Here is a 15,115-nt window from a genome sequence, read left to right as displayed (position 1 = left end):
ACTCTCTTTTATTGACAAATATTTTTATTTATTTTATAAAACGGCTTTATCTATTAAATGTCTTGTAAAATCTTTTTTAGCTTACTGGTGGGAAATTGTAGCATTACCTGTTGTCATTATGTTAACTATGTCTAGGATTTAATAAATAGTAAGGTAAGTTCCTATAAAGTTATTTAGCCAACTATCGTATATTCAAGGGAGCATTGCGTAGTCATACAACATAAAAGTCATTGCAGACTTTTGAAAGCTTTTCGACCCTTGGCATTTTTGCTCTGTCTCCTTCATTATATCCTCCCGGTGGACTGGTAGACTGAAATCCAGAACTTTTGCTAACTTTATTTCATTATTAATGATGAATTTTTATCTCGGCGTCTCCCTTTTTGTCTGTGTCAAATAGTCTCGTCAAATAGTCACATCTAATGAGGCAAATGGCTTCAGTGACCTCACATCACTCAAATTATTAGATGTCAGTCATGCTGACACTGAACTACTGTAGATATGTTCTGAGGGCGAAAGATGTTATTGTTGACGATTTCATCCATCGATTTAATTAAGAGGAAAGCTAAACGTGATCGTGGTGACACACAATCACAGGGGGCGATGTACAATAGCAAAAGTGATCCCAGGAAGTTTATTTCCAACACATCGCCGTCCTACTTTCGAGAACCCTCATGATCCGTCAGGCTTATCTGCTGAAATCTCTATTGGCCAGGCTGGTAACACCATGTCTGCGAAAAAAATTAATCCAGGAAAGAGGTAACTGCTGACTTGGAGTTACATATTAGACAGCAGGACTTGAAGATCTCGTCCAGGCGAGAAGCAACTTGATGGCCGGATGTAATATAACTCCCAGATTGTTGTCCAGAGAAGTTCATGCTAAATCTTCTTTTTTGTCGACGGTGTGTTTGCATGGACAGAACTGAAACCAGTCCTTCCTCGGGGGCGTTGGAGAGACGGGGGCAGTGGCTCTCACCACTGGCTACACGGAAGCCTGGCCTCTACGGAAGAGTCGGACATTGAATGGATAGGTCCCAGAAGAAGAACAGACCTCTATGTAAGCATAGCACCAGCGCCTGGGGATAGAGTCTGGCGAAGGTTTGTCTGCGGACCTCGCATTGAGAAGAATGTCTGTGGAGCAAAAGTCGCGGTGCCAGGAAAATCCAATACCTTTTTATCATTGCACTTGACACGTGGGATTTTTAAGCCCTTAGCAAGTCTGTGGGTAAGCAAAGTTGTGTGTGATACCAGAGTGGCTCCGTGCTCTCGTGTACACGACATACCTTCCACAGTCGCTTATGTCCTCCATCAGGGCTTATTTGTGTTTATGCTCTGTGTTCTGCTCTGTTTTGTTAATGTTGATTGCTTCTGTCACTTTAAAAAAAATCGTCGTCTTTTGCGCATAATAGTATGTGGCATGAAATCCCAAATGTAATCTGATTTATTGTCGTTTAGTTTTTGCTAATGTAAGATAATTAATTTTGTACTTCTAGCTTTCGAAGTAGTTTTTAGCTGTCATTAAAATAGCTTGTGTGAAATATAAGGATTTTGAGATTATATATTTTATTCTTGGATGTGTTTCAGCTGATTACATATTCCCATTTTTCTAGTAATAATAATAACACTGACACATTTTAATATTAATCTTAACATGTTTTAAACATTAGCGCAGAGATTTATTCAAGATGTGTTGTTTTTCCCTTCTTTATGGCATATTTAAAGGAGCATAGCAGAATGCACTAAGGCGACCAGTTTATTTTTGAGATATCTGTGTACGTTTCTACCATGAAAAAAAAACTACACTCCTATCAGTTCTTGTAAGAAATTGATTGCCAAAAATATCAACACAATTTTTTTAGGTCAATCGTAACTTTCAATCTATTAAATTCCAATTTTCTCTATCCCTTTTTGTGTGTGTGTGTGTGAGTAGAGAAAACCATAGTCTGCAAGTGAAGTACACTACACCAACACAATGGTGAGGTCAGAATGTGACCTGTACCTCCTCATTTCACACGCGGTCCAGTCAAGCCTTTCTCTATGCGTTTCCCAGATCGCAAGAGGGGCTTCTGGTGGCTGACAGCCCCAAACCTAGACAAACATTCAATGGGAACAGAATCTTTTTCTTGCCTTGCCTTCTGACTGACTAGTTGACCTCTACATCCGACCTCGCACATACTGCCTTCTTTGCTCCTAGTCTACAACTCGTCTCATGCTTCTTCAACAGTACAAAGGGACGTCTGGGCGCGGGGAGGCTTGTGGGACACGGGGGAATTTATCTCAGGGAATTTTCCACGTCTGCGGCATGTAATCCGTCGTCTGCTGTGTGTGCGATATACTCTTTATTTCGCTATATTTTTACCTCCATCTGCCAAGAGACAGGGTTGATAAACATCGGTTTTCAACTTATGAAAATATTGTACGCAACTGAGTACTTTCGTGTGATTTATTTATTCATGGTCTGATTGATTATTGATTGATTGATTGATTGGTGGTGTTACTTGTGATTCTGCCTGCTGATAGAAAAGTTCAGAACAGGAAACCACAATGTTCAGTATAGTATGTCTTTTATCTGTTTCTTCTGGGCAGGGTGTCTGCCAATGACTGTCATTTTCTTCCGTTTAGAATGATCTTCAAGTGTTCATTTAGGACAATTATTACTCATCATAAAACTGTATGTTTTGTCACAAGAACTGCTGCCCCTTGCGGATTCAACAGGTATAAAACAAACGTGTTCACTATTTCAGAGATTTTCACTGTACTAATTTCCTTTCTTGTCCACAGGTTATAGGAGGCTGGCTGTTAAGCGACCTGCTGTGTGATGCTTGGGTAGCCTCTGATGTTCTGGCGTGCACGGCGTCCATACTCAATCTGACAGCCATCAGCGTAGACAGGTACCTTAGTCTCACACCTTGTTTACCTCATGCCCGCAAACTTCACTCACTGTTATTCTTTGTCTGTTTCCACAAAACACGATTCTAGCATCCATTAACTTTACTATTAGACCTTTCAGTGCAGAGTTCAAGAGGCATAAAGTTAAATCATTGTCATAATTACTATAGATGATACAGACAAAACAGAACGTGTCTTAGAGATCCCGCACCAGTTAGTCCGTATCAAAACATGATTTGCTCCGGAAATTTTCGGGAGGACAAAACGATCAAAGGCTGATTCTTTCAAACGGTGTAAACTCCTCACTTTCACGCCACAAAACTTTCTCCTGTAACCTCCCCTTCCCCGCCGGAAGCACGCGTCTGCTGGACAAGTCGTTGTTGCCATTCGTCTTCAGCTCCCGATTAACGTGAGGCCAGCAGGCGCCAGACAACCGAGAAAAACTTTCACGTGAGCTGGAAAGATGGGTGAATAAATTCTCTGCACTCCTCATCCATACAGAAAAGTAGCTCTTTCAGGAAGAAGGCTTAATTGTGGAACGTAAACAATAAAAAAACGTATTTTTCCTGAAGAAAACATCCTGATTGAACTATTTCTACAAACTAATTAAATATTGCTTCAGAAGAGAAAAGTAGATTTTAACATCCTTCGTTTTCAATCGGGTTCATTGCGTGTCTTAGACCATTTCCAAATCAGGAAAAAAACTGAAACGAAAGGTTAATAATATGGGATTACACTTCAAGCCGTTTTTGTTTGTAATTAAAAGCATTAAATTGTGGGCTGATCTGGACAGTAGTTAAGATAACCTCTGGCTCTTACAACATCTCATTGCGCGTGCAAATAGAAAGTTTCTACAATATTTAGCTATTCTCCTTTATATATTATATACTTTTCTTCAGCAGTACAGCGCAAGCAAAGCGGATTAGCATACATCTTTTCTTTGATACATTCTGAAATGGAAAAAAAACCATTTGCAAGTGATATTTCTTCTGTTGACTTTGGTTATATTTTTCTGCGACAGGTTTATAGCCGTGACCCAGCCAATAAAGTACGCCAAACACAAAAACTCTAAACGAGTTTACATCATGATAGCCATTACCTGGATAATCTCCGTTGCCATAGCAGCACCCATTGCCATGGGCGTCAACTACTCAGCCAGTAGAATCCCGGGGGATTGTTCTTTCTACAACGCCGACTTCATCATCTACTCTTCCATGGGCTCTTTCTACATTCCCTCAATAATTATGATATTCCTTTACTGGAAGATCTACAGGGTCATTCGACTGCGCGCTCAAAAGGCTCGGGCAGCCAAGAAAGTGAAGTCCGTTGATCAGAGAGCACTACAAAATGTGATAGAAAACACAGGGGCTACAGCCCTAGGAGAAGGGTGCGGTGGTGACGTCGGAGGTGGGGCAGGGACGGGCAACGGCGCTAACGCGAACAGTTCTCAGCCGACGGTGGTCACCTCCATGGTCGAGCCGACTGTGACGACTGGCTTGGCGAAGATGGACAACGGGCGGGTGACGACCTACAACACCACCAGCAGCGCACACCAGCTCGTCCCGCACGTCATCGACGATGCCTCCGTCACCAATGTCCCCTCAGGCTCGGACTCTCACAACGACGACGAGGACGACAGCAACGGCAATCACACCTCTAGCCTGCGCCACGCACCCAGCCCTGACCACGCCACCCACTTCCTAGCGTGCCAGCTCCACAACGAAGATGGCGACCTCGGCGCCGAGCTCATCGCCAACCCCGGCGCTGCCGCGGCTGAGAGGCGGGAAGTTGGTGGCAAGGCCTCGACATCAGGAAGCGGAAACGCGGGTGCTAGCGAGGCAGAGACTCCTTTTACCTCCCCTGGGGGAAGCACCCGCAAAAAGCAGAGCAGCAAAAATAAAAGTAATTGCTCATCTTCGCGTCACAAGAAAGGCGTCACCAAATTTAATTTTCACATGCGCACTAGCCGGAAACGGAAGGAAAAGTCATCTTCACGGAGAGAGAAGAAGGCCACCAAGACTCTGGCGATTGTACTAGGTGAGTTGTTTTCTGTCTTCTTTGCTTGACATTTCGTTTAAAGTGTGTTATAGCTGATAACGGGAAGAGTAAAAGATTATGATTTACATCTCGTTGACGAGGTGAGTATATCGTGTAGCCATTCCGCTTATTCTAAAATTATGGTTCGGATTTTTGCTGACAGGCACTTAAGACCGACTTACTAATGCATTTTACTGCAATTTCGATAAATGTCTAAATTTAAGGAAGTAAGAAAGTCGATTGATAAAATGCAAGGATGGTGATAGAAGAGGTATCTGGATCTTTTCATTACAAATTTTCAAAAGAGAGCAGTAAGTAGACAGTACAAAAGTAATGATAATAATTAAGATAGAGCATCTCAGTGTATGCTACTTTAACTTATGCGAAAGATATATATATATAATGTAAGAGGTAAGGCTAACTTTTGTGACAATATCTAGATGTCGGAAAGGCATATATATATTTCATCTGCTGAAAAATACTACTCTTAATGTGGAACATCTTCCAGATTGGAAGACTTACCTTGGCAACATACACTGCTTATTACCTTGTCATTAATCCATATAGCACAACTCCTATTACACTCATTGTCCGTTGTGTGGTTTAAACTCGTATTTCTATTCACTTTCCCTTTTCCATTACTCATTTATTTTGACTGGAAGTAGTAATTGTAATCCTAACAAAGACCGACCACAGTCCATGCGACTCTTCCAGTTTCACAAAATCAGAGTGCTGTCTTCAAGCTAAACTTGATGAAACATTTTATTTAGTGCTGCTAGCTCCAGCCATTCTTTGAGGACCTCATTTTCTTACGAAATAAATAGCCTTCTTTTCTTAAAAAAAGAAAAAACAACTACTGCCATCGTTTCCCGCAGTGACACTGTCCAAATTATTTCGTGTTATGGATGTCTCAGACAGAGCATTACAATAGTTCCCGAGAAATATTTTTGACGGATTCGTTCTCTACAGTTTCTCCTAGCCATCTCCTTGTAGTGAAAGGGACGCAACTTGTTCTCTTACACATCTCCAATTCAACATCACGAATTTGTCGGTCCATGGGCAGTCCAGCAGATGCATTAGCACCAGTTTTTAAAAACAAATTAGAGGAAAATTACACTCCTGAATAAAGTGAAAAGAGAATGGCGAACGAGATACAGAGTTCAAGCTGATTTATTGTGTATTTTGTATCCAACAAAACAAACCGTATCCAATTATCTTTCTTAATCTATTGAGAAAGCTCAGAACTTTTCCTTCGAGAAAACCTTCCTGTCTTCATTAATATGGATAGCCACATCACCTTCTAACAGTAAAGTTTTGGCTTTCTTTGTTAGCTTGATCGTGGGATAAATTGCTCTATACATTAACTTCATTACCATTAATGCTATCCTGTTCTATACCGGCGTACTGCATACCATGCACAGATTTATATACACCATGGATAAGAAAATTCATCCACGGATATTTACACACTGTAAAGCTATAACACTCTGGTGAGATGGAAATGAAAGCGATTTACATATCAGTACAGATCATTAAGTGGAAAATTGTCGTTTATATTTGCTAGATCAGTTAACCAGATAAATATTAATTAAAATACATGAAAGTTTTACTTATTCTTATTTTGCCAGAATATTCTAGATTAACCAGTGTAATAGTCACACTTAAAGCATACATAAACTAGTGTTTTCAGTCCACAAATGTAACTTGTGCTTCTTTTATTTTATAACACTACATGATTTCCCTGCTTACAGCGCTTGTAAATAATGTTGTGCCAATATTTTATTTGTCTAACATTATTTATAAAATTTATTTAGATTAAACAATATTTATATCAGTAGCACATGAATGCGAGCTTTTGTATATATACATATGTGCGGGTGCGTCTTCACTGTTTTATTTTGAATAACACCAAACAGTGCTGAAGTTTCGTTATTTTTCAGGTGTATTTCTCTTGTGCTGGGTGCCTTTCTTCACCATCAACATCATCAAAGCCATCTGTATCCGATACGAGCTAGACGATAACCCAGCCTGCAACCTCGACCATATGCTCTTCAGTTTCTTCGTGTGGCTGGGCTATATCAACTCTTTTCTCAACCCTGTCATCTATACCATCTTCAACCCTGAGTTTCGCAAAGCTTTCAAGAGAATTCTCACCGAGCCATGCACAAAAGGACGAAGATGAAATCTATACTTCTCTTTGTTACTGAAAGTCGCACAGAAGGCAGGCAATGAGCGCTAATGCAGTCTTGACTGTAAGAACAAAGTAAACATGTTAGTAAAAACCGTTTCTATTGACACAAGTGCTTCTGAAAGGCGGCCTAACGTCTAGAGAAAATAAGTTGTGTCATTTTTTTTTCCCTGGAAATGATCGGGCAGTTGGAGCAAAGTTCTACTGCAGAGTGGAGAGCACTCGACGGAAACACATAAGACTATTAAAAAACATTCTGGGGTAAACAGGATAGCAGCAGAACAAGACCAATTTTAATGACTGGACAAAGTTGCTGCTTTTCGGTTTGTTTCTCAGAAGCTTAGAGCTGACAGACCATCAAATCACAGAACAATTAGACGAGTAGTCGAGGCGTGCCCCAAAACGCTGAAATCACTGGTTGTAGTTGAGGTGCTTCATCTATTTTCTCGTCATTCTGGAATGCACAATTAAACCTTCTGTCATTTGAAAAATGTTCTGTCAGCAGTCACTGGTGTCACCACTACATCAACACGCTTCAGAAAAGAGAAGAAAAATGCTTATGCTTTACCTGCCCCGTTATTGTTTATAAAGCGTTGTTTTCAGTCAGGTTACCCTGCATTGGTTTTCTTCAATCTTTACAAGCGACTCTGTTTCTTGTTCTTCTAATGCGATAGTATTTCAAGTGGTTGTACTCTCAAATACCAGAATTAACTGTCGCTAGGGTAGCACAGGAGGCTTACAGAGAATTCGATTTAAAACACACACACACACACACACACACACACACACACACACACACACACACACACACACACACACACACACACACACACACACACACACACACACACACACACACACACACACACACACACAAACACACACACACACACATCGTAAGAAAGATGCACCGACGCAGGAAAAGCTAGTGCCAGAGAAGTGCTGTAAATTGTACAAAGAGAATAGTTAAACGGCTGTGACAGTTAGAAGGAAAGAAGGAATCTTAGGTTAAAATATTTAAGATAGCCACGACCTGTGTACCTCCAATTGGGTTCTATCTTTTGTTCAGGAGACGAAGAGCAGCACGGTTTATTATTCGGAAGCAGATAGGCGTCCTGGGTGGGCTGAAGCAGGGACAGGAAACGAAAGCTTTGTCTGCTGTGGGTATGTCTTGGGAGCCAAGGCCCAGATGTGATGTGCACGACGAGCTTATATTACATAGGCTCCAAATGAGTGTTAAAGTGTGAGTTAGTAAACTGCCAACTGAATCATCTGAATAAAGAGCCGTTTGAGTACTGTGCAGTGGGCTTTGGAAACAGGACGCTGACTGGTTGAAATTAAATACCTTAGGAGCAGCAGCCGAGACTGTTTCAAATCAAGTGAGGTTTCCTTCATGCAAGATTTTTCAGCAAAAGCCTGCAAGCGGTTGAAACTTAATCTCAGTGTTCACGCCTAGTCTGTACTCTTGATATCTTTTTCATAACCAGTAATATTTCATAGAGGAAGCGGATGGCCAAGTGGTTAGACCGCTGGTGTCTGAACTGAGAGCGCACCGGTGGTTCGATACCCGATTAGCGCAGCAAACTCCCCCCAGTCGACCCAGCTAGTGGAAATGGGTACCTGACTCCTTAAAGGGTTGGAAAAGGTAAGGCAGCAAGGGAGAGGAGATGGGCTATGCCCTCATGTAAAACTGGCTCCGAGAAAAGTGAGGTCTCTAAGATCTCAACCTCCAAAACAAACTAAAAAGGTTTGGGGTTGACCCTTACCTCTTTTTAAGATTTTATTTCCGTCAGACATTCATCCTCCATGATATTTTTATCATCATATAGTCACATAACAATTCTACCGTGATTTCTGGAATGACTTTTATGTAAAGACCGCTGGCGTATAAAAGATTGCTGGCAGAGTAGCGCTTCTTGGAAAATAATTCATGCATGCAAAAAGCGATTTGTCCCGCCTTCTCTTTTTGCATCGTAACAGACGTGCTTGAAGATACTGTCTTGCACTTTCAAACAACCGACACGATCAAGCTGATCATGTTACTCAAGCTTTAACGAGTAAATAATGCAGATCCGTAAATATATTTAAAGTTGAATAATATGTCAATGTCAGCCGCAGGTTCTGTTATGCACTGGAATGTAAGAGAGACAGAAAGCACTATCGTAGTGTCCACCATTAACGTAAAGAAGATAAAATTCTCAGCTAGTCAAGGTAGTCTGGGTCGAAATGCGAGACTGAATCTCATAATATAGAGTTCCGGATGTCAGTCTGAAAGAGGAATGGCAAAAGTACGAAATACAGGAACATATAAAGCACAAGTTGTACAGAATAGTGAAGGACATCTAAAGGATATCTTCATGGTTGTGCCGAAAACCATACATAGAACTGGTTTTTGCATGTGAGTAACGAATCTGTTCATGTCTAAGTACAAAATTGTGACATGAATTTCATGTGTGAAGAAACAAATTTTACCTCGTTTGCCAGTTTCTGACAATTTGCTTGAAGTTCGTGTCTGTGCTGTTAAACTGTCTTCGTTTAGAGTCTGCTTAATTACTAGACCTATTAGCTACTGTACCAGCATTTCTTCCGTGTTTGTTCACACTGGGCTGAAATTCTATATTTTTGTTTTACTTTCTTGTTGAAGCTTAATTCTCTGACCTGGCATTGATAGTAATTTACCAAAGTGAGAGCGATGCATGTTGATTGAGTTATTAGTATACTCATAAATAACCAAAAGTAGATTTTTGGATCCTACCTCGTGTGGACAGCAGTCCACCCAAGGGGTAAATCGTGTGTACATATATGGCACTTAACAGTGAATAATACTACATGCACGAGTGCGTATTATGGTTAGTGCTTATTGTGAAGACTTGAAAAAACGCCCCTTTTCAGTTCTGGCTCCACATTTTCGCTTTTTTATATACTATATTTAACTTTATAACAGGATTAAGAACTTGTAGGCACTTTTACACTAGCTGAAAATCTTACGATTTTACTGTTTAGAGTGTAAGAAGACAGTCATCTTCCCGTGTCTCTCCACCCCTTTCTCCGCTGCCTTTCTACCCCAAATTTTTTTTACCGTTTCTCCCTCCACATTTCTTTATCTCCTTTTCCTATTGTTCTCTTTTTCCTTATATTGGTTTTCACTACTTAAGTTAAATGTTTGCCAGATTACGAGAAACGTTTTCCTTAACTCCAAATCACTGTAAACGTGTACTAGGGCACGATAGGTCAAATAGTCGTTTTGAGCAGGTCTTCTAAGCTCTTGTCTTCAGGCACTGTATTCTGTTTTACGAGAAAGTTATTATGAGGTGTCACAAGCTCGTCACCCTACTATTATTTAGTTGTGATTGTGGCCCACCTTACATCTAATTCAGTAAAAAAAAAAACTTCGCATATGCTCAGTAGTTCAGGTGTTATTTGTAAATTCTTTTTCGAATATGTTCTTGCCTTCGCCAAACTACCGTGCCAACGATCACCTCAAAATTAGCTGTGGATTCCTTGATGTTCCCAGTCCTACTCTTGATTTTATATAACTTTTAAATAGGAATTTTATTGTAATTTAAGTGAACTTGATTAATAGGAGAACAATGTCAGGGTCTGGCTTTAGAATTTAGATTGGTGTAATTGCTTGCAAAAAGAAACGTTCTTCGCAAAAGCAAACGGTCCCTTCGCTTAATATATTTATATATAATAGCATATTATAGGAGGGAGACCACCACAATATATCGTGTTTAGGTGTGCTTGAGAGAGAGAGAGAAAGAAAAAAGTGTATTGTGGAAGAGATTTTATAGTCATATGTCCGCTAAATTTTCTTGCTTATAGATCGCTATACGTTGTCAATTATTCTTGGAAGTTCCAAGACCGTTTTGGAGAAATACGGGTTTTTCAAAAGGCGAGCTTGAGGTGCATGTATGCGTGAGTGCAGCTTGCTCGTACGAGTGCTTGCGGTCAAGAAAGAGTGCACGAACGTGCTCCAGAGGATATACTAATGTGATTAGACTTCAAACACTGGGCTGCACACCAGAACAGACCTTAGTTCCTCGTCATGCCTGCTTGAGGTCGTTACATTCTCTGCAATACGTGCACCGACAACGCTGACGCAATCTTATTCTCTCAGCTCTTTACTTCAGTAGCGTACCCGATGTATCTGGCGAAAGAATAGCGAATTCTTTATGATCTTTATGTTGTTACTGTTTAGACTGTTTATCAGCATTAAATCTTCACTGCTGCAGAAGCTTATTAAAATATGTAACCCTAGTCTGTCCCATTTTCCGCACATATTGACTTCTTTCTGCACAATATTGTCAGGTAAAAGCTGGCAGCTTGAATGCACATCCTCGTCTCCCGACACCGTGTGTTAGACCAAATGCGCACGTTGTTTCACCTTTGTTTCTCCGCGACTGTCGTCATCCACACTCATCCCTAGGAATAAATATAGTAGGTTAAATACTTCAAATAAATAACTCACAGGCAAACTTTCAATTGACTTTTTTTGCATTAAGCGTTATGTTTATACATTTACTAAATAAAGGACTAATTAAAACCTCAATAAACCGGGTGAAGTTTTAGTTTTCTCTGCAGACCCTTAGATAAATGGTGTAGCTTTCCTTGTCAGCAGCTTCCACCACATCCCAGAATAACGTTTTGTGCATCTCTAGAAAAGTGGATCTGAAACAAAGATCTGTGTCTATTTCATTAGAATTTTCCTCTCTAAACGCCTTTTATAAGTTGACAATCAGGAATATTACGATGCTTGATGTATGAATAATCAAGTACAAAACTTCTATTTTCAGTTCTCTGGTTATTACTTGTTAATTAGCAATTTATGATACGTCTTGTTGGTGATGCTTTCAGCCCGATTTTTTTAAGACGAATCATGTACACTCATTTGTTGTCAGAGATTTCACATTTGGCACACATACCAATCTACTGGTATCAATCACGCGAATGCAAACCAATGAACACTATGTACTAATAATCTGAAAAAAAAACCCCAGTGTGACAACTGACGACTTCGCTTCTCATAGTTAAAGTTACACTACATGTGCTTGAAACGATCATCATCATCTCTTTGCCACCTGTGTTAACCTGAAGTGCGTTAGCATGCTACCTGCGTAGCTAAGAGGATCAAGACAGTTCTGTGGTATCACCTAAGGCTGGCCACAGACAAAACTTCTCTACACTGTGGTTTTGCTTTTCAATGAAAACTAGATGGTCATGCCTTTGTTGTGTTCTTTCTGTGCAGAAAGAGATTACATAATCTTATCAGCACTCTGACTCATATTTTTGAGTCGTTTCTATGATTTTAAGATGAAAGCAATGACAGCTAATCCATACCGGAGTTTTATGTGTATTAGTGTGGACTAACTCAACAGGACAGCTGCTTGTGTGCACAAAACCATTGCCACTCTAGCCTACGTTTCTTTAGACGACAGACTGCTTGGGGTCTGATCCTACGCTTCTACAAGCCGCAGTCTGACCTTAATGTCAACCATGAGAAAACGTGAATTCTACCTTCAATTTTTTAAGTGGTGCTGAAACGTTTGTTTGTCCCTTGCACAGCATTCTTAAATAGAGAAATCTAAAGGAAAGGACATGAGTGGTGCCCAATACATAGAGCAGGTTGAAGACAGTCACTGACTGGTCTGGGGATACTCTAACAGCTTGCTATCAAGCAGTCTCAAGTTAGACTGTTAATAACTGATATCGCTCATGGAAAAGTGACACTTAAAAAGGTTCATACAAAATCACCTTAAAACATCTGAGATTGTGAGATTTCTTGATGAGTTCCAACTAAAAGGACATCTACTCTTGTCACCTTCAGTAAAATATACTCTGCACTTGACACCACGCTGTGTAAAATTCCAAAAATATTAAAACTGGAAAAAAAGTTATTTGTGATTGGGTTTTTTATTTTCATTTCTCCAGTTTAAAACCAAGCGTTTGTGGACATTAAAGCACCACTTCGAATATCAAAACTTAAACTTAGAGAATAGAACTTTGACGCTCTGAATCTTTTCTTTGCATTACTTTCGAACTGTGTCTAATTTGCCTGGGATGAAAAAGTGTGTAGTAAAGTTATAATTTGCACCGGTCTTATTTTTACACTCACAACAACCCTTCTACATTTAGGAGGCTTTGCTGGTGAGTTGGTTCTACCAGGGTGATCTAGTATCTCTTTTCAGCAAACATCGTTTGGATGGAGTTGGTGGTAGTAGTCCAAACATTGATGCTAATTTCTAGTAAAATGCGGTTAAAGGGAAGCGTATGATCAATCTGTTCCTTTATATGGAGAAAAAGGAAATAAACACTGGGGCTTTCAATGAGACTAGCATAGAGCAGAATGTATTTCCGACGTTTTGCTAGTTGTAAAGGTTATTAAATGCCCCCTCACTTATTTATTTATAAATCATCTTAATTCATTAAAGAGGACGTTCCTGGCAAATGCATGCAAACATGATATCCTTTGAGCGCTGATACAACTGCACTGTGTTGCCTACAAGCCCGCTGCCATGTCAGCCATCCTAACGGGGTAAAGAAACAGCTGAAACATACTGTAAGTGAGGAAGCTTAACAAAACCCGCCACTCGCAGCATCGGTACCTGTGTGGCACCTGACAACTGACGATCGCACATATGCTGGGCACATTTGTGATTGGCGCTTGACGTCCCTTCACCCTGATTAATTGCTTACTTCCACATTACATCACGATGGCCATTCCGCCACAGTGAAATCAGATACAAATCAGAAGGCTGTTCTGACCATGTTTGTCTGCGCCTTCTGTCTGGCGTGGCGATTTATTGTAGGAGATTTATTTCCCCTTCTAACTGCACCTCCAAATTTCACGAGATCGTGAGGGCAATTTTGAACCCAGAACCACACAATAAGTAAGGAAACGTACCGCTGATTTTTAAAGGTCTAGTGGGACAAATTATATTTCTAATGCTTAGGCAAAGCTCAGATCAAGGTTTTACTAAATGTGTGAAAACATGCTAATTAGATATAGTTACGTCACACATTGGACCTTACTTTGTAGTGTGATATGTGTGGGCGTTATATAAAAATGAAAGAGGGGTATTCATCCAGTAATAGTTTCTTGCACTGTTTTACCCAACTATTAAAAAATTGTTTGCGTCCCACTAGTCCTTTAACCTTCTATTATTACTATTACCATGTAAAGTTGTTTTCAAGACAACGCGTCTGGTGACATCAGGTGTCTATTTTCATTTTGGAACGCACAGTATTAAATCTGCCTATTGTGAGGTATATACTACGATGAATGTGGAACATTTTGCTGATTTGTTGCTTATTACAAACAACTGTCATTTAGTGAGATTTTTGTCTGACAGCAAGTGACTTGCATTCTTTCCATTCACTTGTAAACACACACATCAAAAATATGTGTAACTCTATAATTTTCTAGGTGATTACTGCGATAAATTCTCATGCCTAAAAGATTATTTCTACGCAATTTGCTTACCTGTCTCTGGCATTTGCGTTTAAATAAAACACGCCTGACAACTTTCTCCTTGATCTAATTATTTCCTAAGATAAATGTCATAACGTGTGACTCAGAGTTTCGTGTTTTTTGCCATGTAGGGTGCTGTTTTGAGTGAAGTTTATGAAGCACCTTATATATAAAAAGCTACTACCCAGGAGGCAGTATTTTTGTGCTACGTAGACGGTACCAGTCATATCCCTTTCTTATTTCTGAAGACGCTGTACTGTGGGAAATGTGCAAATACAAAACTGTATCAATGCATTTTTGAGAATTTTGTCTGTCCCCCACTTCATCACGTGGGTTTTGTTTTGTTGTTTTAACCTGTTTCAAAGCGTATAAGTTCCTTCTATGACTTGAAAGTCTCTGTACGCTCAGCTGTAAATGTCTGGTTAAAATGAGGTGTACATATACCCCTTTTATAATATATAACTTTCATGTGCAGACTAATATAAATTTCATCTAAATGCCGCGTGGGCGATTCTGCATCAATTGATATTTAC

General features: G+C 40.0%; 2 protein-coding genes across 11 annotated transcripts in view; one reads left to right on the top strand and one right to left on the bottom strand.

Moving 5' to 3' along the window:
• LOC112567669 (dopamine D2-like receptor) overlaps positions 1–8,409 on the top strand; it is a 246,808-nt gene extending 238,399 nt beyond the window's left edge. For all 6 annotated transcript variants that reach the window (XM_025244393.1, XM_025244392.1, XM_025244394.1 and 3 more), the window contains 3 exons: positions 2,779–2,888; positions 3,908–4,923; positions 6,864–8,409. In XM_025244393.1, coding sequence (XP_025100178.1) covers positions 2,779–2,888; positions 3,908–4,923; positions 6,864–7,105 — 1,368 coding nt within the window. In that variant the 3' untranslated portion in view covers positions 7,106–8,409. The remainder of the gene's footprint in view (positions 1–2,778; positions 2,889–3,907; positions 4,924–6,863) is intronic.
• A 2,810-nt stretch (positions 8,410–11,219) lies between these two features.
• Positions 11,220–15,115, bottom strand: part of LOC112567668 — a 68,937-nt gene continuing 65,041 nt past the window's right edge. For all 5 annotated transcript variants that reach the window (XM_025244385.1, XM_025244388.1, XM_025244387.1 and 2 more), the window contains one exon: positions 11,220–11,536. The gene's annotated coding sequence lies outside the window, so the exon portion shown is untranslated. The remainder of the gene's footprint in view (positions 11,537–15,115) is intronic.

The sequence above is a fragment of the Pomacea canaliculata genome, linkage group LG7 (assembly GCF_003073045.1).
Source record: "Pomacea canaliculata isolate SZHN2017 linkage group LG7, ASM307304v1, whole genome shotgun sequence".
In the NCBI taxonomy this organism is placed as follows: domain Eukaryota; kingdom Metazoa; phylum Mollusca; class Gastropoda; order Architaenioglossa; family Ampullariidae; genus Pomacea; species Pomacea canaliculata.
The sequence above is the reverse complement of the archived record's forward strand: the minus strand, read 5'-3'. Positions and strand labels throughout refer to the sequence as shown.